The 23,145-nt window shown below is 37.8% G+C and overlaps 1 protein-coding gene across 5 annotated transcripts in view; it reads left to right on the top strand.

Annotated features, from left to right (window-relative positions):
- The window catches only part of LOC136969808 (TOX high mobility group box family member 2-like), an 88,661-nt gene that overhangs the window by 18,640 nt on the left and 46,876 nt on the right, over positions 1–23,145 (top strand). For 4 of the 5 annotated variants that reach the window (XM_067264082.1, XM_067264080.1, XM_067264081.1 and 1 more), the window contains exon 2: positions 12,934–13,005. In XM_067264082.1, coding sequence (XP_067120183.1) covers positions 12,934–13,005 — 72 coding nt within the window. Of the gene's footprint in view, positions 1–12,671; positions 12,772–12,933; positions 13,006–23,145 lie in introns of those variants that run through there. The other variant, XM_067264083.1, reaches the window with a different exon arrangement.

A 23,145-nucleotide genomic window follows, 5' to 3' on the forward strand; every position in this document is an offset into this window, starting at 1 on the left:
TGAAGGTGCATTAACCATCTATAATAATTGAGTGAAAGCTTAAAAGTAATCGTAACAGTTGATGAAGAACGATTCAGCATCCCCCCTACCGGTAGGGGGATCTTCCTCCTCCTCCTCCTCCTCCTTCTCCTCGTACTTCTTATTCTTCTTCCATCCCTCCTATCAAAAGGGGGATGGAAGAAAAGGAGAAGGAGGAGGAGATGGGGAAAAAATTCCGCAAATGACTCGCCTTTTCTGTATCCTTCTCCCACCCACCGGCTTAAAAGTCGATCTGATTAGTTAATTTGCAGCATCCCCAAGGAGTTTACATCTCACTCCAATAAAATTCCTTTCTGGTAGGCGTTATTGCTGATATTTTTACCGAATTTTCTAGTGTATACAAACGTATAGATTATTATTTAAGTAGCTGGAAGTGTTGAGGTTTCTCAATTATCCTCACTTGAGTAAATATACAAAATAGTCACGTATTGTCAGTTTAGTTGTAGAGATGATAGCAAATATATTTTAATTTTACGACCGGTTCAAGACGTTTACTCAACATAATTTTGCTTCGGGGGTTGTTTATCGTTCAATATTTTTTACTTTACGTTCGGATAGTTTGCCTAGTGTATACTTCCATTTTGATTATTATTTATCTTAGGATAATTTATTCTTGTAAGTTCCTATAGTTCTAGATCAGTTCATTCTTCTGTGACTCTTGTGCATTTTATTACGGGGTGGTTTTGACCTCAACGGTTTGTTTCCGCCTTTAACAGTATTGACTTTTTCATCCTACTGTACTTGTTCCTTAGTAGTTTCCACCCGCCTGACAGATCGTTCTTCAATGATATTAATCCGTATAAAGCCAGAACATTTTATCTCTAGAAGCATTTACTACACTGTATTATCCAGTTTGTTCAACTCAAAACACTAGTAACTGTTCACTAAGCTCTCTTATTCAATTTGTTCAACCTAGACCACTATAGTAACTGTTCGTTAAGCTCTCTAATGAAGTTTGTTCAATCTATAACACTCTATTACGTGTTCATTAAGCTCTACTATACAGTTTATTCAACCCAGAACACTACAGTAGCTGTTCTCTAAGCTCTTTAATGCAAATTGTTCAACCTAGGACACTTTTATGTCTAGTATTCTTTCACCACTCTACCCTGCTCAGTATACTCAAGTCAGATGGATGCATTATACTACTTTATGCAGATTATGTATTCTACAATCGAGAAAACTACTCCATTAGCCTTTCACTACACCATCTTTTCCCGTATTCTATCAGCAAAATTAATAAGCAAACAGCCCATATACCGTCGTGTGGCACGCGAGACAGAAAAAGCATTTACAGCAAAACACTGGAGATAAACAAAGCAAATCATCTAGTAAATCAGTTTATTAATCAGTACACAAAGCTTCGATCTAATCCGATTATCGGTGCTGCAGCTTATTAAACTAAAACAAAGCCCCTCACGCGCGACCTGTCTGTCGTGCGTACGTTAAAACACTCGACAGTGGGCGAACCCCCAGACATATTTCGACCAAATTTAGCATTTCGTAAGCCTGCCTAACCCACGTTTGTAACCTTAAACTAAATTTACGACCGATCCCGATTATCCGGTTCTATATCCGGATACTTAATTGAAAGCATAACTTTCGATTAACCGTTCGTACGGCATTAACCCAAATGAGCCGCGAGCAGGGGAGGGGGATGGAGACGTCCTACAGTTAGATAGGGACCAACGGAGAGGGGGATGCTGGATACTTGGCGATGATTGGGCGCAGTTTTTCCAAACAAATCTTTTCACAAAGAGATCATTTCCAATATCATTTAGCCTTATTTGCATTCTGATCAGAATGTAATCAGCTAAATCTCTGGAGATCCCCAAGCGCATGTTCAGTGACAAATTACGGATTGCCATTGTGATTTATGAGGGTTAGTAAATCATGACACAACCATCTATCACAAGAAGAACCTCGGGGGACAATGCAGACCACATTTCAGCTCTCCTCACGTGTAATTGTTGCTGTTTGGACAAGGAATGCTATCCGATTGGACGGATTGAAATAAATTGTTCTCTAATATTCCTAATCCCTGGAGTACTGTAAAGAATCACATTATTTCATTTGCGATGAAAATCCAAATGGGGAGAGAGAGGAAGGGGAAGAGGAAAACGCAGCTTTGGACCTTGGTAGGGATCGCGCCAGCCTGTGCCGCGCAGCCTAATTTGACGCCCCTGCAGGGCCGGAGGGGGATGAAGGGAAACTTCTTCGGAATTTCTGCTTCTAATTAATTTATCCCAGTATTTTGGGAGGCGATTTTTGTAGAAATTACTACGTCTCGACTTTCGATTGTTCCGGTAAACAATGTGTAGTTAATGGTAATTAAAGAATGGTAATGCTGATAATAACGTTCGGATGATAATTAAGGGTACCAGATAATAAAATAACAGACAAATCTGCCCGGATAATGAAGCTAGACTCAGATAACGGTTGAAGCTTGAAAGGATCGAAGCTAAACATCCCGAGGAACGTTGTAAACGTAATCTTTGGCACAAATTACAATGTAAATAATACACGAGTTGCTTAACTTTCCCGACAGAATAGTTAAAATTGTGCGTGGCGCCATCTGTTATGAGATTTTTAAAAACATTTTTATATCGTTAATTATTATAAAATGGCAAAAATAACTAATTTTGAGCGTAGAGAAGAGTTTTATAATGAGTTGTAAACGCTAATAACGAGTAAAATCTTTAAGTCCGACCCCACTAGAAATACGACACCTGATCCTCTGTATCCATTCGACCTTTAACCGCCAATATTTAACCGCAGGTGTGCCTCTAATACCCAAACCTCCCTGCAAAATTTCAGAAATTTTCGGCAAAGGGCACGGGTGTTATTAAACCTCAAATTAGGTGAACATAATCGCGCCCCCTATAAACACTAACAGGAAAAAAGCCCAATTTTTTGAATTTCTGGACGTTTGAAGGCCTCCGAGTCTAAATTGCAAAAACCTATGGGGTGGTTTTTCGACCGATGGCCATATTTTCCCTTCTATCAGGGAAAACAAAAACCGAACTTCTACACCGAAAACACCTGTTTTAAGTGTTGTAAAGTTTATTCCCATACATCACATAAGATTTAATCGGAAACTGTAGCCGTTTAGCAGTTTACAATGCGTAACTTTGCTGTTACGTATGTTACGGAATACATCAGGAAGTGATGCATGAGGAGAGAGAAAGAAGGGAGAGGTAGAGGGGAGAGAGAGAGGAATGTTGAAGATGTGGGTAAGCGGTGTTAACTGAAAAATATTTCTCACTAATTCAGATATTTAGCATCTTTCCCCCGACGCACCTCAGAAATCCACTAAAGAAACAATTACATTAAAGCAGCCTTTTTTCTTCCTTGTATCAAGTAAAACTATACCCCTCCCCCTTCTTGTAGCTCGTTGCGGAGTGAAAGGACAGGTAAACTTACTTTAAGAAATGGCAGAATTTTCGAATTTATAAGCCTTAATTCACGCTAAAGTAAGATTCGTTTGCCTGAAACTACCCCCTTATTCGCATCAATCACGTGTACTTTCCGTGGAGTGCACCCGGTTAATCGAATCGGAACGAAAATAATAATAATAGGTGTACCCAAAAGGCGTCAAGGCAGTGTTAAATACCAATTTTCATCAACGTTAACCACTTTCTCTCGATTCAGCAGAGTCAATGTCCTGACATTCAACGATGCATCTTCCTTATTAATCGACAAAAAGTAATTTTCTAAATTAACTTAACGATAAAATAAATTAAGAATTTTATATATATATATATATAAAAAAAAGCTAATTTCGATTTAAAAATTAAATTATAAACTACTACTACTACTACTAGCGAGACAAAAATCGATTCTGTTGCCTTCTAAAAAAACATTCGAATCATTAACATGTAAGGGGTGATTGCACTTTAAACAGCATTCTTTCTCCATTCTTCATCTTCTTCCTTCATTTCATCATTATCATCATCGTTCATAACAAAAAGTACTGTAATAAACTCTATTAAAGCCTTATTAAGTATCCTATCCACGCTTTAAACAGCATTTTTTCCTTATACTTCGCCTTCTACATCATCATCATCATTCAAAAATATATTTCAATAAACTTTATGGAAGAACCCCATAAAGTATCCTATCCATTTTTTCCTTATTCTTCATCCTCTTCCTGCAAATCTTCATCGTCTCTATCATCAACATTATTGAAAACTCTACAAAGCCCATAAAGTAATAGCATCTATTAACTTTAAACATTCTTTCCTCGCTCCCCACCATCCTTTCACACTCCGTCACCATCATCAGCAACATCACCCATAAAAATCTTCTTTAATAACCTCTAAAGCACCATTAATAATTACGCTTTAAACTACGTTTTTTTCTTCTCTCGTCATCCTCCTCCCCAAATCATCATGATTTTAAGGAAGCCCATAAAGTAATCTCGTCCATTAACAACTTCCAACGTTCTTTCCTCGCTCCTCATCCTCCTCTTGCGCTTCCTTCGCCATCATCAGTAGCATCATCCATTTAAAAAGAAAAAAAAAAGAGGGAACCGACCTCCTCTAATAAACTCTATAGAAACCCCATAAAGCATCCCCCATCCATTAATAAATTTGCAATTACATAACAACAACTCCATTTATGCTACTTTAATAACAATTTAGAATTACTACAATAGTATGGTAATTGCTAAATTGTATATCGTCCGAACTAAAATCTCATTAAATTCAAACATGTTGCACGATTGATTTGTGTTCTAACATCCCTTTACAACACACTAAAGCGCAGCATCTTCGGATCAAGTAATATTATAGCAGCAACGGAGTCGTAATTAGTACCCTAATAGAATCTTTATTACCTATACATTACTGTCATGATAGACGTTAAATCTGTTTAAAATTCGCTTCTCCTTATAAATTAATTAAGCCAAATTTGCTTCCTGCGCCTCCCTCTTTCCCCCGTTTTAGCCACCCCCCTGCTGTAAGATAGAAGGCCTTTATATATATATATACTGCATACACACAAACACAGGCCATCCTTTGTTAACTACTACAGCAATAAATTGCGGTAATGGAAGGTAGAAGTGCAGTTGAAGTGTTTTTTTTGTGTGTGGGGAGGGCGGAAAATTATACAGGAGGAAAACAGCTGGAGGGGCGAAATCAGGACTTACCGGTAAAGTCCAAAATAAACAACCCTCTGCCGGACGTAAAAACACAGGGGGAAAAAGTGCCTTCTGTTAAGTATAGGGTCTGGTCTTCTTAGCTGGGGGCGATGCACCTGGTAGATTTGTAAATATCGTGTATCAACTGGCTGCCGCTACAGTTGTGCATAAAATGCAAATTTATGGTTTCTAATAATTCAGCGTACGACCGGAGCGTGGGGGGCACGTACACGGAGGACGGTAGGGGGATAAACACTCGAAAAAATAATGTAAAAACGCCAGCGTCGTGGCTCGTGTTAAGTAAGTTTTTAATTGGGTTGTAGGTCGCAACACGTGTGGTCTCGTGTGTTAAAAAAAAAAACAAGGGGGTAGGAGATAGCTAAGGACGTCTTAAAGAAGCGAAAATATTATTTATTAAAAAAATTTTCTTCCGGAGCTTTATAGCGTGTAATCTTATTTAAGTATAACAGATTATTTATGAATGGAGATTTATAACAGATTATATATTAGAAAATCCCTTTTAAGTTCGTCGAAATCCCTATCCATATTTAATAATGAATATATTACTGCCTCGTTTCTCTTTCTCTTGTTAATTGTTTATAGTGGAAACAACTTAATTTTTTAATTATCCACTTCGTTCCTTATTGCTACTGAGAATAGAGGGTGAAATAAGGAATATTTTATAAAATTTTAACAGAATTAAGCCTTAATTCTGTTTGAGAACTTTGCCTACACTTTAAAAAAGCGAATCTTTTCGGATGTTCCCCTTCTTTAGCCCTTAGCATAAGATTTCGTGTAATTTTAGAGCCCCCTGCACCTTTCTAATGGTGTGTAAAATATTTTAAGAAGCTTTTTTCATCGCCCTATCGAATCTATTTAAGAATGTGTAGGGGTAATGTAAGAGACCCCACTGTTCTTCTAACAATTAGTTATATTTTGAATGAGGATATTCACTTTCCAAGTGAACATCCCTGTTTTAAGAAGACATCCCACGTGAACATACCTATGTTAAAAAGTGGGGATGTTCACTTGGGATACACATAAACAAACCCCCATTCCACGACTCTAGGAGAACAGAAAGGGGAGCGTTTACTTAAAAGTGAGGGTCTGCCCCAAACTATTTTCTGAACAGAAAATGTTTAGGGAAAGACTTTCACTTTTAAAGTGTAGTGTAGTATAAAAGATTACTCCACTTTCAACAATTGGCAACATTTTGGATCAGTTTACTTTACAAAATAGAACAAGTTTAGACGAACATTACACAGAAACAAACCCCATGACGCTAGTTAACAGGAGGGGAACTGAAAGAGCAGGAAGGAAATGGGGAAACACAATTAAAATATTAACATATTTTAGAGATTTAAGAGTTTAATAGTGCTTTTAGCGTAGTATAGAACACTGTAAGACACTACTTATCTCCCCAACAATGGGCTACATCACGGAAGATCGGTTCACTTCCCAATAATAGACATTTCGGAGGATGACTTCGGACAGAAGCAAAAGGGGACCCCCAAAAGAAAACACAGCCCATTATAGGAGATGAACATCGTACAATAACGTAAACAACTTGTTTAAAAATAACCTACAAGAGGGGAGCAGAAGAGGCAGGAAAGAAGGGAACCCACAGCGGTAAATTCCGTAAATTAAAGTGTATTTTTGGATAGTATTTTTCAGTGTATCCCAGCCCTTTTGTCAGTCTTCAACAATTAGCTGGATCAGTGGACAATCGAATAAAAGGCCCCCCCAAACAGAAAAGGCAACCCCGAAAACAAGACAAAGAGCATTTTAGCAGATTAACATTACACAGCAACATAAACAAGACCATTCTAAAACACCCCACAACGCTAGTTTATGAGGGGAGGAGTGCAGAAAGAGAGAGAGAGAGAGCATCGGCCATCCCCCAAATTAGAAAAATGGCCTTTCAGTCAAAATTTCGCAACTTCTCCCTGTTCTACGCAGCATAATAATACAATTAAGCGGAGAAGTAGCGCATCTAATTGTTTACAACGGCAAACATTGTCGAGGAGGGGGGAGAGTGGAAAGAGTAAAAAAAAAAGAACACAACAAGATTTCCCTTTCCACTCACTCAATTTAAACAAGAGTGTGTTTAGTCGTTCATTTAATACTTTATTCTCTCAACCCTCTGTTCTGTCCACCGGGCAAAAGATGGTTAGAAAATCTATTCAGCACGGCAGCACCATTCTATGTAGATGAGTGTCCCTAGCCGCGGGGTGGTGCATCCACACACACACACACACAACACACACTGTATTTAGTTACAAGCTAGGAATATCGATCGAGGGTGGTAGAGAAACATGATTTTTGTCGCTGCACTATATGACATGCCATCTACAGGGCAATTTCAGTTCTTTTCTCTCACTCTCCAGCAACTGTTTGAATTTGAATAGAGCACGTGCAAGCATCCCGCTGCCATGACAACGGGATGATGGCTTTCTCCATCCGGCTCGGCTGTGCATAAACATTCTATACGACATCGATCTATATATAACTCATATATATATATATACAGATTCGCTACGAACACGCTCCAGTGTTGCCAACCCTTTATAGGTTTTAATCGAGATTAATTCTGCCCGTTTTTTCTGCAGTCACAAAATTACACCTTGCGAAAATTATAATTATTTACTCCCCCTTTTTTTTCTAATAAACCGCAGCTATTAAAGTGTTTTCTACACTTGATGCACGAACAATAGGTATGTGCTGTACAATAGTTTTCGACTGGAAAGTAGGTTAGCATTTACGTGTAGGATTTTAGCTCGGGGCCTTTTTCCTAATGTTAAGAAGGCTATTGGCCTAGTTTTAAACGTCCTTTAAAAATTTCTCCTTTATTTTTTTTTTTTTACAATGGAATAAATATATAGATATATATACACATATTTAAGCAGAAAAATTATATATATATATATATATAGCCTTTAAGACGTTAAATCGGTTCAGGTTATCTTGCAGGTTTTTAACACGTTTCTGCCGGTCTATCGTCGTTATTGCGAGTTAAGTTTATATAAATCGTCGGTCTGCGTGTCAATCTGTAGCGAAGGGGAAAGAAATACTTGCGCGAGTGTCGTGACGTCACGGCTACGGATCAATAAACATGATCCGCTTTTACAACAATTTTGTCACCAGACATGTCCGATCGCATTTGCATAATGGAAGCTGTCACTTTGCTTCTTCTCCCTTTTTTTCTCTCTCTTCTCTCTCTTCAATTTTGATGGATGATAAATTTGATTTCTTTTGTTATTTTATTTATTTTTAAACAATGATTCTTCCTCCGCCCCTCTTCCCTCCCTCCCCCGCTCTTCCTAGCGAATTATAAAAATGGAAATGCTACATTTGTAATAACTGTTAGATTGCTAATAAAGGAAACATGAGTCACGAACAGGTGGGTGAGTTCTGTACACGTCACACTACGCTCGGCTGGCGATCTCTATCGATAGAAAAGATGCGATGACAACGTCGATCGTGATTCTGTTTAATGGCAAGAGTGATGATGACGAAAGATGCCGTTCTCACCTTTCTTTACGAAGCCCGTGTTCTACTATCTCACCCCCCCCAAGAAAGCGCTCGCGCGCGCGCGCCCCCCCTTCCAGAAATTCGCCATTTTTCTCGACAGAATTAAGGATTTTTAGAAACGGCGTGCCGATTTACGACTCATTTAATCATTAAAGTGGCCGGGACGGTTGAGCTAACACGTTAGCGATTTTTTTCGGCCCCCAAACTCGTTTCCTACGCGTTTTGGGTCACTAAATATTGAGAAAGACATTTGATAGAAGACGAAATTCGCATCGTTTCGCATTCGGATGAGAATTGCGAGTACGAATTAAAGCGGGAAGAAATGAAATATTTCGTTTTCCGCTCTTAAATTGACGGAATAAGGCGAAATTTCGCGAGCGCATTAACCGATAACAAAACGCCAATTCATCCCTAGCGGCGGTCATCCGACTTTCGGGCCTCCCCCCCGCTTACAATAATCTAAAAAACGCTGTCGATCGATCCGAACAATCGCTTTTATCTCTTTAAAAACGCTAAAGAATCCTCATTTCTATAAATAAACCTTACACTAATGGAAAAAATAATAATAAAAGAGAAGAAGAAGTAGAAGAAGGAGAAAATAAAGACCTCTTTATAGCGCAGTCATCGACCGAAATGAAAAATATTATTAATGTTACCCCGTATCTGCGTTTAAGTACAGTTGAACAACCTGTTTTCGGCGGTCAGCACGAACTTTTTAATAAGTAGTTTCTGCTCCTTCCCGGCGACTTGATACTAGTTTTGGCCGACAATAGTGAAATTCCTTCTTCTGCTCTCTGGCATCCCCCTCTCGCCCCGTTGAAAAGCGAAAATCGGCGTATAGTGCGTACCCCGGTAATTGTTATAACATCAACAACTGCTTTGTTTATTCAGTATTAAATTGCTGCGGAATTAAAGTCAACATAATAATATATTTGCGCGGAGTTTTACTAATTCGCTAGCTGCAATAACACTGGTAGGGGCGCGGGGAGGGGGGACGAGGCGGAAATTAATAAATTCGCTTTGTTAATTTCTCGTATTGTGACGTGGCTCGTCCAGGACAGAGATGGCCTACACCGTAGACGGCCGCCATCTTGGATTCGAGCGCGAAGGTCCGGCGTGGAATACCGCCGTGTCAATCCGGAGCGCGAGAGGTGCGGGGGAGCGAATTAACCGCCAATAAGCGGCCTAAATCTGGCTGGAAACGTTAAATTTAATGCGGTGTGATGGAGCGTTACTCTCTCATTCCTCGCTTGCGGGTCGCGCCGCGCTCGCGCGCGCTGGCAACGACGGTTTTAAGATAAAGGAGTTTCGCTCTTAACGATAAGGGAGGGGGAAGATTTAGTTACGTAAATAAAATTTAGAGCCTTAAACATAGATAATTAGCCTCGTAAATAAAATGTAATTATCTGGTTCGCTTGTATTTATAGCCTCTTTAAAAGGCTGGCGAGTCGTCTGGCGCGACCGTGACTCCGCGACGCTTGGATGAGCGATGTGTTGCGATCGTGTTGTGTTAAGATAAGGAGTGCTTCGGCTTAAGATGTTAGAGTTTAAAGTTTATTTAGAACGCTAATTATCCGTTAACTATCCCTCCACCCCGCTTTAGTGGCAAGAAGTGCGAAATCCGAGATGAAAAAGAGCGGCTTTAACGAAGCGCGACGGCGAATAATATACACGTAAGCGAATTTTTCATAGCCAACGCGCCATAAGAATGACGCCAACACCGCGTTACAGCGCTGATTCTATATCTGATGTAACGTTGCTGTAGATTTACATAAAAGCAGTTGTATATTAGAATAAAGCGCCGATCGTATATCGGTTATAACGTTAGAATGGATGTATTAATAAGAAAGACATTGCCTCGCTAAAGCGTTGTTTCTCTATCGGATTTAACGTTGGGACGGGTGAAACACAGCATTCCGACTCAAAGAAACTATATATGAAAATGACTTTATAACACATCGCTATAACGCATATTCTATATCCGGTATAACTGAGTGGGTGGACATCAAATATAATGAGATTAACACCCCGATAAAGCGCATATCCTATACTGAAAGAAACAATATATAAGAAAGACGTTAAGATCTCATTAAAGCGCAGATTTTACCCGTTATAACGTTACAGTGGGCTAAATTGCAACTGAAAAAGAACAAAGTACATATAAGAATGATGTTAACATCCCGCTAATGCGCAGATCCTATACCGGTTATAACGTTAGAATGAATGCGGAAAAATACATTTCGATTTTAAAGTAAACAGTTTATAAGAAAGACACCTCGATAAAGCGGTTTTAACATTAGAATGGGGTGTAAGAATGACGTTAACATCTTGCTAAAGCGCAGATTCTACATCGGTTATAACGTTAAAATAAGCAGTTATAAGAAAGACACCTCACTAAAGCGCCGTTTCTGTACCGGATGCAAGGCTGGAGTGTATGAAACAAGGTACATTTCAACCCAAAAAAGGGGGGAAATGATTTACATCCCGATTGTATCGATCGCCTTTCATAGTATTATAACTATAAACATCACCACTTTCGCTTCTAACAACCGTAAAATTTTCCTGTATAGCGATCATAAATCGATCGGGTGACTCCAGACTATCGTAAAATTGATCGCGTAACGTAAACCATAATACTGTCATTTAGGAGAGGTATAATTATTAAAGCAGATCATTGCTGACAGCCGTACTGCAAACACCATTTTCGAATTTTCTAATTGCTAACATTATTCTATCGTTAGGGCATTTCCTATGTCCGTCCCTTCTACGACGACGCCTCGAAATAGCGCTAAGAATCGCGCTTACGAAGTAAAAATAAAGACCGCTAAAATTCTCTTAAAGGCGATTAAGAAATAACACTAAAAAGGGGGTAAATATGCCACAAAACCGAAGGATCTGATTTAAAGAAAAAGAATTTTCGAGTTGCGTAACTTTCCCGGTAGATAAGTTAAAATTCGTGTGGCGCCATCTGTTACTAGACTTTAAAAAAACATTTTTAACGTGGTAAAAAACTTAATTTTGGGGTTAGAGAAGTGAATTTTAAATGCTAATAAGGAGTAAAAAAACTTTTATTAACTTCCACCCACTAGAGGTAAGACACGTGACCCGTCTATCTCCCCAATCCTTTGACCTTTAACCATCAAAATTGAACGGCGACGATGCCCCTAATACGCAAACCTCCCTGCAAAATTTCCGAAATTTTGGACAAAGGGCACGAGAGTTATTTGGTGAACATAATCGCGCCCCCTACAAACGAAGAAAGAAAACCCCAATTTTTCGAATTTGGCGCTTTTCAAGTTTAATAAACGTAAAAATCTTTAGCGGGGAAGTCATCTTTTTGACCCATCGCCATATTTTCCCGTGTTATAAGATATACAACACTAGAAGAGTATTATAAAAAAGAATACAACAGGGGGAAATGATAACTAAACGTTACGTCTCTCTCATAAAACTGATTTGAAAGAATTGAGGAGGGGAAGAAAAGAGGATAAACTAAAGGATAAACCGGGCCTCACGCTCAAAACTGATTAAAAAAACGGGGGGGGAGAGGAAGCAACCAAACGCCTCACCCTTGCACAAAACTAAATTTCACGCTAGTGTAAAGCGAAATTCACATCATAACTCATCTTCCTAACAGTTTTTCATTACGGGGAAGGAAGGTAAAAATCTGTTACGGCACCAAGAGACATAAATTTAAGGAATAAAAAAAAAAGAGCGGGGGGAAAGGCAATAATTCTGTTTATCTGTATTGTAAAGGATGCAGGCTGCATCCGGAGATATATCCCTTCAACCACTGGAAAATTCACGACAGGCATTTTAAAATTTAAAGCCGTGTGTCCGAGTCGACCAGTTTATCCAGCTCGTAGCAAACCGTAACATTAACTGCGGGGGGAGAGGGGGGAAGAAAGATTTAGTAGACAATGAGTATGACTCATATATTGACAATGTTCTATTACTCTTTCACTATCGGTGGTTTAGTCTATAAAGACTATAGCCTTGATATATTTACGTCATAAAACCATTTCGTGTAAACAATACATTAAGGCAATCCAATCTTGCGTGTGTGTTCCGTTTATTTTGATTTTACTTGAACTTTTTCCCCCCTCCCCTCTCCTGTTTTGTTTCCCCTCCACCCCGCGAGATTTAATTGAAATCTTTTTAAAAATTAAATTTTGAATTATTTATCTGTTTGTTTATTTGTCTGTTTTTTTTTTCTCTTACAGCCGGTGGATAATTATGATTTATCCTTAAACATGACGGATCCCAATGCTGAGGCATACATGTCCGGAGATCAGGTAAGTGCATTATAATATATACAGTATGTGTGTATGTGTGTGTACAATATTTTAGGTATAAGTTAACTAGGGCCTGAAACTTTAAGGGAGCTGGCATGGTGAAGTACGGTGCTTACATGTTGTGTAATGTGGCGCGGGTTATACGTTACATAAAAGGGCCTCCTGGCCTGGCTCGAGCTAAAAAAGACCGCGTATGTGTAGGCTTAATTTATCTTGTGTGGGATGTTTTTCCAACGGAAACAAGTTTATGTGTCGTATCGTATACGTGTGCGTACAGTATTGGGCGTAAGTTAACTAGGGCCTTACACTTTTAGGTGACTCGGTCGTGCTTAAATATTAAGTGATTATATGGTCGATCTTCTTCTGTAATGGGAGCTGCATTGTTGTATAAAAGGGCCTCGCGTGTCTAGGGCCTCGTCCGACCTAACACCTCCACGTATAAGATTAGTTTAACTTCCAAACTAAGCATTATTGTGTGGGATGTTTGTTCAATGCAAACAAGCTTATGTGTCCGTCTTAAAGAGGTTTCGAAATAAAACTGTACTAAGGCCTTATATTTTTAACGTGCTCAAATATTCAGTGAAGTGTAGTGTTTATATCTTATGCCACGTATAACATACCTATTGTAACGCAGGTTATACGTTATACGAAAGGGCCTCGCATGTCTAGGGCCTAGTGAAACCTGAAACATCCACTTAATTTATCTTTCGAACTAGACAATATTGTGTGGGATATTTAGTAAAATTTTAAGGAGATTGTTGCATTTTTCAACGCCCAAACAAGTTCGTGTCCGTCTTAAACGGGTTTCTAGACGAAACTACGCAACTATAACGTAAATAATTAGATAGGAGTTGAACAGTTTAACAATTCTTTAAACACGTAGCCTAAATAAAAGTGATGAAGACGGATCGTCGTCTAGACCCCGTTTTAAAACCTGCACGTAAGAACCAATGAACGAGACCGTAAGAAGGGACATTTCATCGTTTAAATTTCTTTACACAATAAAAATTCGGCTGTGATAGTCTGCAGGCGAAATACTCCCGCCCCCTCTCGTACACTCTTTTGTACATTTTATGAATCAATAAAATATGGATTTTGTACAAAAACTAACACAATGATCTCGGCCGTTTTAACTCTCGTAACATAAACTACGACTTTGCATACGCATTTGCATTTATTTAATCGCTAAAACGAGGGAAAAAATCGTATAAAACGGGTTTCTTATATACTGTATATATATATATATTTATATAAAATAGACGTATAGACAAATTTTTTTATATAGAGATAGAGCTATAAACCACGTTGTGACCCCGATAACAGCCTACACAAAAATGCCTTATAAGATGATAACTATTAGGTATAGGTTCCTGTACGTCTGTCTGTCAGTCGTCCACACATAAAACTGCAATTTTTCATTCTAAAGAAGTTTTATTGATTTCTTTAACGAGTTCACGTTTGAAGAGACGATCGAATGACAGTTTATAGCAGCTTATACGTAGTGTAAAAACCAGTATAAGGAACGTCTGTATGTCTGTACTGTTTATGGAGGGGGCTAACTATCGTAGAGTTATAAAAAAAACCTTGAATATTATGCAGATAATGGTCGTATAAGAGATAAGTGAGAGTATGGATTTTCGTGGGTGGAGTGGCGAACAGGATTTTTAATTAATTCGGAAACCGGCTTAAAAATCCTTTAAAACTGTTTGGTGTCCCTCCGTGGACGTTATTTATTAAACGTTGCTGATAGTAGATAACATTTAAAGTATCGCTGAATAAATGTTTAATAGGAGAAAGCAGAAGATGTAGTTGTGTTGTCTCGCATCGATTCCAAGAGAGAAACATTTAGTTACTAATGATAGGGAGTAATTACGGTGTAAGAAGGAAATGATGTTATGTTCCATTCTAGCTACGAATCAATGGATGTAGTCTAAGTAAAGTGGCTGAAAATGCAATCAATAAATGGCGACGGGGTAATTCAATCTCCTTTCTTGCACACACGACCATACGCGCGATTTTCCTCCTCTAGCGTTAACGGATCGGGATCTCCAGCTTGACGTTAAACATTGGATTCTGTGGGCTCGTTTTAGCGTTACGCCAACGGAGATTAAACCGAACACCTCTATATTACGCTGGCATTAACAGATAACGAAGCTCGTATTGTTAACGGTCTTTACACTTTGTTCCTACCCTTTAAACGGATCCAGCATGGAATATTTTTGTGGAGAACCTCGTAACTAACTGCGTGGGCTAAATTTACATTACCGTCACTCAGAATAATAGATTTCTATCGTACACGCGACATGCTCATAGGTAAATTATGCTAAATACTCTACTTATATTACATCATGTTAGCTCGTATCTAAAGAATGGGTTAATTTGAAAAGCATTACATAAATTGTAATCACACGACGCCTTATAGATACAGTAAACCTTTGGCTTTATTTCGAGGCTACTGCGCTACCCCTATATAGCATAAATTCGTCTAAAACTTCGTTATTACGCGCGCACATTCGCCCTTTGTTAATTCGAAAATCCCGATGGATGCATTTCAAAGGTGCGGATTTAACGTATTAATCACTATTGTCTCCTAAGTGCAGTGCAGTACGGCTTTGTTTCTAGGTGCATTAACTCCCGGCGTATATCACAAATTGCTTAAAACCTCGTTATTACGATCCACTACTATATTTTCCAGTCTATAACTGAACAAAGTGTGCATTCAACTGTTGAAAACACCCGTAAATATTGTGATTTTTGCCTTCGTTTCTAGAAGATCACCTACCCCTTTATAGCAGACCTCGTTATTACGACTATGTGATTATATCTCCTACATTTTTCAACATATTTAACACTTAAACGTAGTAAGCATCCAAGTAAGCGAACCCTTTGTTTCATATGAGACGAACTACGCCATTTTTACCCATAAACGTAATTTTTGGCTTTAATCCTAGGAGCGTAAGCTACCCGCATATAGCGTAAACGTGCTTACAACCTCGTTAATACGAATCTTAAGAGTATCTTTACTCGGTAATCTCGGCATCCGGTTCTAGCCGTCGCGTTATCTCCCCCCCCCGTTTCGTCGCCACAGCGCATGCGCGGAGGCCCAAATAATTATTATTCTCATAGCCTGTTTATCAGCTTTCGAAAGACATATTACAATACCCAGTGGATTTTTAATCATCCGGTGCCCTCCTGAACTCCCTAAATCTCCATACAGAAGCCATTAATACACCAAAGGGCACCTCTTAAAAAATGCAGGAATTAAGCAATTAAGGCACAAATAAAAAGTTTGTTTTTTTTTAAAAAAAACGATATTAATCTGTAGTAAATTTCCCACTTTTATATACTAATTAAAGAGCTTAGAGTGGGCATATAAAGCGCGTGCCTTAATTACACACCCTTAAATAAAAATTAAATGTTTTCGATTGATATTACACCTATGGGGATTATTTAAATTTATAAAAATGGGAGATGAAAATGAGCCCCGAATCGTCCGAGTTTTGTTAAACGCAACGTCATTGGACGTCACTCCTGACGGATCGGGTGCCTTAATAAGTTGGAGTGACCAATCACGTCGGGCGTTTTAATGACGTCTCGAGGAGTAATTACTATATTTGATGATATCACGTCGTCTTAAATCTCTTAAGAAAACGCCATTAAAAATGTTTTAAGTAAGTCTAAATGGCTATCCGTTAATGAATTGAAAAATTAAAGGAGAGAGGGGAAAAAAAAAATTAATTTTCATATTTTTGCCAAACTTTAATGGAGTGTTAATACGTGGGGAGATAATTTAAAAGATTAACAAACTCTGACTTAAATATATAAATATATAATATTATAAATATCATATCTGTAGGTGATTTATCATTAAAAAAGTTCGGCGAAGAAATTAATTTTTTTTTTTTTTTTTAAGTAGTTTTTTTACAAGTTATTCGGTTCGGTCGACGGACGAACGACGCGAAAATAAATTAGACGATAACGTCGTTTAATAATCAGACCTTATTACTAACAGATTTAGATCGTTTTGTGATGTTTTGTAATAGGATAGTCCCTGTAGGGTCGAAGGGAGAACGTGAGGTTGTGTGATTTAACAAGCACGTGCGAGTGTTACAGCGAATTCCCACCTTCCCCATTTTGATTTTCATATCTGTACGGTTACTTTATGTATATTCTGGAGTAAGGTTTATACAGAACAATTTACGGTAGTGTGTGAGGACTTGAGGTTTGCATTCCTTACAGATCTGTCTAGATTCTAGAATAAGGTTTATAACCCCCATTTAAATTTAAGGAAGGAGGAGAGTGGGCGTTTGTGTCTCTTTTAGTAGTGATTTAAATAGGATCGTGGTCATGTCTCTTTGTAATTTCGTTCGACCAATTATAAATCTACACAGAGAGGAAAGTTTTCAATATGAATTTTGTTCTAAACAGAAGAAACTTCTATTCGTAATTTCAAGAATGTTATAGAGTTTCTAGATAAATTCAGGACGTAGAACGCACTGATCTAGTGTCATCTAGGGACTGTATATACATTTAAGGCTATCTAGTGCTATCTGGGGACTCTAGATCACTGTTTCTTAACCTTTTTGGTAATCTGCCTACTTGAATCTCAAAATATGGTCTCGCACCCCTTTAAAATTGTGTTCAAAGTGGAAAAGATACATAAGTAGTAGTGATACCTTCTGATATAAAACTTTCATCACAATTTCTTAATAAGAGGAATAAATTCCTAATCACGATTACATTATTTATGAGAAACCCGGCGAACAACACGTGAAGCACCTCCCTTTTAAATAAATAAATGAATAAAACAAGAGCTTATATATTAATAAATAATAAAATTAGATTATTCTCCCCGTTTCTCGACTTATATTTAAGTAACCAGAAACCATTTGATGGCACTGCTTCCTCCAGGGCATGGATTTATGTAATCAGAAAGCTGTATTGACGACATCATTGACCATTGTCTCTCTATAGGATCAGGAGCTATGAGTAGGTTTACAAAACGATTACAGAGTACCCAGAGCGGCCGCCTTCAATATTTGTGGTTGTAGTATTCCTCCCAGTCTTCAACATTGTGTAACGTTATCGTGATATATATTTGCCATTCCCAGTCGAGTCACGTCGTACAATAAACAATAATCTGCTCCCGGTCATCCGAGTTCGATCGATCAGGTGACCGTCACGGGGTCAAGATCGGCAATTACATATAAAATAGAGAGAGGGGAAGCTGATGGAGAAAGGGACGGGACAACAATAATAAAAATAATAATAATAATTCGACTCCCCAGACGGGAGAAAACACAGAAGACACGACTCCATTAAGATGCAGTTTTGGGTCAAGTTGTCGTACTTATTTTCGACAATATCAGACACGGTGTCAGCTTGTTGAAAAACGTGTTTCCATTACTCCATTCCCCCGCTCGAAATGGGCAGTGACAAAATAAGTGATGGAGGGAGGGGGACGTGAAGAGGAGAAGCAAAACACGCTTCTAATCCCAGATCTTCATCAATTCTGCAACATCCCCCTACTTAATCTAGGCTTGACGTCATTACGAATTTCCATTGACGTTTAGAAGATTCCCAGTAAGCAAATGCACTCTTTTTGGTACCTATTTTTTTCTCTCCCCCCTCTCCCCTTCTTCCTCCTTGGTGTTGCTGCTGCTGCTGCTGCTTGATGCTGCTCTCTATCCACCCCCCCGTTCAAACACAATGTCTTGACATATATGAATAATGTATTTGAAAAGCCTCCATTAGCGAGTTTTTGATTGCATACTCTACTCTCGGGAGACTGTCCGGCTATTAAACATTCCTACAAAACATTAATCCATGTTGATCCTTTTGCCTGTCATATAACGCTTTCTAGATGGGCTGATTAACACTTATTTTCTGTGTGACGGCGATAAACTGCGCGACACGCGACAATATTGTACCATTGATTACTTCCTATCAACTGATCTGTCCCAGCTTTCTGCTATATTGCTCCCAAACGTAATAAACCTTAAACGAATTTCTTGATATTAATTAAAAGAGAATTTATTTGTCGCCGTTTAATTGGTAGACGACGTCGTTTTGACAAATTATGACTACATGTTAATGCGTGACGTGTAATGTTTCTTGTAAGTTAATTGGCCGATGTCGACGACGTAATGAGTCGTAAGCCGTCACGTGGATAAGGCCGCCAATTAAATTGACCAGATTTGAAAATTTAAATATTTAAATATCAACATACGATTGGCCAATTAAACCAATAAAATTGAAATTCAAATTCGAAAAATTCTTTTTTTTTTTTTTTTTTTTTTGTGTGTGTGCCCTTTCGTATCCTGCCTTCTTATTGGGTGTATTTATTAAAATGTCACACGTATCTGTATGTGTGTAATTTCAAGGAATAAATAGCCCAAGTTTGTATTTTGTTGACGTTTACGATGACGTAAATCAATCCGTCCAATGAAATCGAAACCGTTTCGAGAAATTTGCATAATGAGATGCAAAAACGCCTCGCGCCGGCGTATATTAATCAATTATCCCGAAATAAATAGCATTTAAAAATTAAAACGGTGAAATTTAACAATAACATTGCTCTCGAGTGATCGATTCTACTAAATAAATAATTGTAAATTTCAAAATTCTTATTCCAGTGACGTAAAAATGTCATAAAAAATTTGGCCCAATCAAATAAAAGTTATAATAATGATATCCAGGGTATTGACAAATGGCTACCGTGTTAACGAAACTACAAAAAAATAATAAGAATCTTTAATTAATTTCAAAGCCCACCAATGACTGAATGGACAAACCTACCGAACACTGGTTGCGGGTTCGCGCCTCGCCAATGGGTTGTCAATGTGGAGTTTTCCGGGTTTTCTACAGTTTTTAACACCATAGATTCTTTTTTCGGGTTGCACCCCCGCCGGCAGGTCGCTTTGCCGTGTACAAACTAAATAAAATTTCAATTGTCGAATTAAGATGAACTCGGACGTTTGAAAGGGTATTCAGGAAAAAATTGGATGTAATAAGCTGGTTTTAAGAATTAAAAACGTTAATAATGCGTTTAAAACGAATACAATTAACAGGAAGTATAAAATAATGAACAAATGAATTGATGGAATAAATGCAACCCAACACGTGGGCAATCTGCCAAAAGGGTGCCTCCCGAGAGGACTTTCTAATAGGAATAGGAAACTGTATCTTATTTAGGTGTTAGATACGTAAAGAAAACCCGGAAAACACCACGTGACTAGGCGCGAACCCGCGACCAGTGTTGCTACTAGTGTTCCAGTAGTTCACCGGTGGGCATAAAGAATAAAACAGAAAGGAAATATAATAAAATCTCTCATACAGACTTTTGAAGGGTGAATATTCCGAATTCAAACGCACCCAGAATTTAATACATACCTCGTATCGAAGCAACACCTCATTTAACCTTTCGTCTGGCGAATTTAGTCAATCTGATACACCATGTACATTTTGAATTGTCATTTCTTAACGGAAAATTGTAGTCATGCTTACTTTTCGCTCCTTCTTGATGGTGACTTTAATTCTTAAAATTCGAAAAACCTTGAAAGCATGTAGCAATTTCTCTTTTATAACATTTTGACATATTACTCCTCTTCCCGCTATATACTGAAAATTTAAAATGTCTGGTTTTTGGTAAGTGTAGAGTGAATTCAAGATTATTTACTTAGATTATTTACGTTTAAGGATTAAAATACCATAAAATCAATTAGAATTTAGTATCATACTACAAGCAATACAACCCAATAACAATTGGAAAAATAATCCAACAATGAGTTGCGTAACTTTCCCGGCAGAAAAGTTAAAATTGCGTGTGGCGCCATCTGTTACGCGATTTTAATTTAAAAACATTTTATATTATTCATTATTATAAAATGGCAGAAAGCTTAATTTGGAGGGTAGAGACGAGTTTTATAACAAATCGCAAATGCTAAAAAATCTTTATTAAGTATGACCCGCCTCGAGATACGAAGCTCTTTACCCCTTCGACCTTTGACCACCAAAATTTAACAGCAATCAATTCCCCTGATATACGAATCTCCGTGCAAAATTTCAGAAATTTTCGACAAAAACCACCAAAGTTATTACGCTTCAAACCGAGTGAACATAATCGCGCCCCCTATAAACACTAACATCAATACACACAGAAAATAAACCCCGAATTATTCTTGCAATCCTCGATGTTCGAAGGTCCCCACGACTTCAGAAATATAAAACTTTTCGGGGGTCGTACTTTGAGCGATCGCCATACTTTCCCTGGGACGGCAAAACTGGACAACACTGAATGCGAAAACATATAAAAAAGACAATAGAAAGGATGTAACGACTGCAATGTAGCACTAAATAAAAATCTACTAACAAAATATAAATGCAAAAAATAATGTAAAAAGGCAATTTGTTCATCGCACGTACAGTAGAAACTGTTGTACAACACGCGGTATAAATATAATGAAGCGTAATAAATGTTTAGTAAACACAGAGATATTTGCGTAACAAGAAAAATACAGTTTAATCAATTTTATACTTGCAGTTTTTTTATTTTCCATGGAAAAATGTATGGAAAAATGGAAGTATATATGAGTAGAATGGAGACCGATAAAGAGTAATTTTTTTAATTTGTATTTTGTTACTGATCTTCTAGTAATGATAATGACTTTAAATTATTATTAGAAATTAGTATCATAGTACAAGCAATACGAGCCAATAACAATTTCAAAACTTCAACAATGAGTTGCGTGACTTTCCCGGTAAAAAATTTAAAATTGTTCGTGGCACCATCTGTTACTGGATTTTATTTTTAAAAACAATTTTACGTTATTAATTATTATAAAATGGCAAAAAGCTTAATTTCGAGGGTAGAATATTTGATGATAGGCGGACGGATGGTCGAGAGGTTAGGATAGCAACCTGCCGCTCTAGGGACCCGGGATCGAATTCGGACGGGTTAAAAAACTCTCAGGAACTTTTCGGAAAGTGGTCCAAAACTGCCGTTTCATCCGGGCTTGGCCGAATGCATAATGCGCCTGTTAAAAGTGCCCTCTTAGTGCCCGCGGGGCGGATATAGTTGAAGTAAAAAACAAAAAGTGAGCATTTTGATACATTGCGCCATCTACTTTATGGTTTTATATTGCGCTCGACGGAGGGTTCTAAATGGCACTGAGAATTAATTCAAGCAACCGAAGCACCCAAAGTTTAAGTTTACTTGTTTGTTTATTTAGTTAAGTTACAGCAACGCAACACTTAGGCGATCTGCCTAGGGGGAATGTTTTCCGGAAGGTTTTTTTAAGTGTAACTGGCCCCTATTCAGACGTGAAGAAAATCCGGAAAACTCCACGTGGCCACCCCGTCTTGGCGAGGCGCGAACCCACGATCGAACTCCCAGTGTTCAGGGAACGGAACCGCTTGGCCCTTATGTGTTTGTACACCACCCAGAGGACTTTCCATGTGAACTGGCCCCTACTTATGTGTTACGAACGTGAAGAAACCCGCAAAGCTCCAAGTGTTCAAACATTAACCCGCGATCGAGTTTGGTAGTATCCACTCGACCTCTGGTGCGCCACTCCTAATTACGAAATTAAAGATTTGAATAATTTAATTTAATTCCATCGCTTAAAAAATTAAAAATGAAATAATTTCAATTTTAAAACCTAATAAAACTCAGTTATCGCATAATTAGTGAGTTAATAATTTAAATATATGTACTGTATTTAGTTATTCACATCACGTGAGGAAATCATTCAAGACGACAACTTCAAAATGTTTAATTTTTCAATATATATATATATATATATATATATATATATATATATAATTTTCCTTGCGTGATAAATCCAATTAAATGAAAAAAAAAAGTTTTTAGAATCTGCACGAATTGAAACCAAGCAACGGTCCAGCGACATGTTTAAAAATTCAAAATTTCAAATATTCTATCTATTACGTGACAAAACTATTCAATTAAGTAGAAACGTTTAAACGAAAGATAAAAATAAAAATAAAATTTAAAAAAAAAATTTAATTTAAGTAATGTTTTGCCGACTATCGTATGAATAAATCCACTAATTACGACCCTGAAAAAAAAAAAGAAAAATTCGAATTTCAAATTTTAATAACGTCACATCATCAGCGTGC

This window comes from Centruroides vittatus, unplaced genomic scaffold (assembly GCF_030686945.1).
Source record: "Centruroides vittatus isolate TY-2023 unplaced genomic scaffold, ASM3068694v2 contig_181, whole genome shotgun sequence".
NCBI lineage: Eukaryota > Metazoa > Arthropoda > Arachnida > Scorpiones > Buthidae > Centruroides > Centruroides vittatus.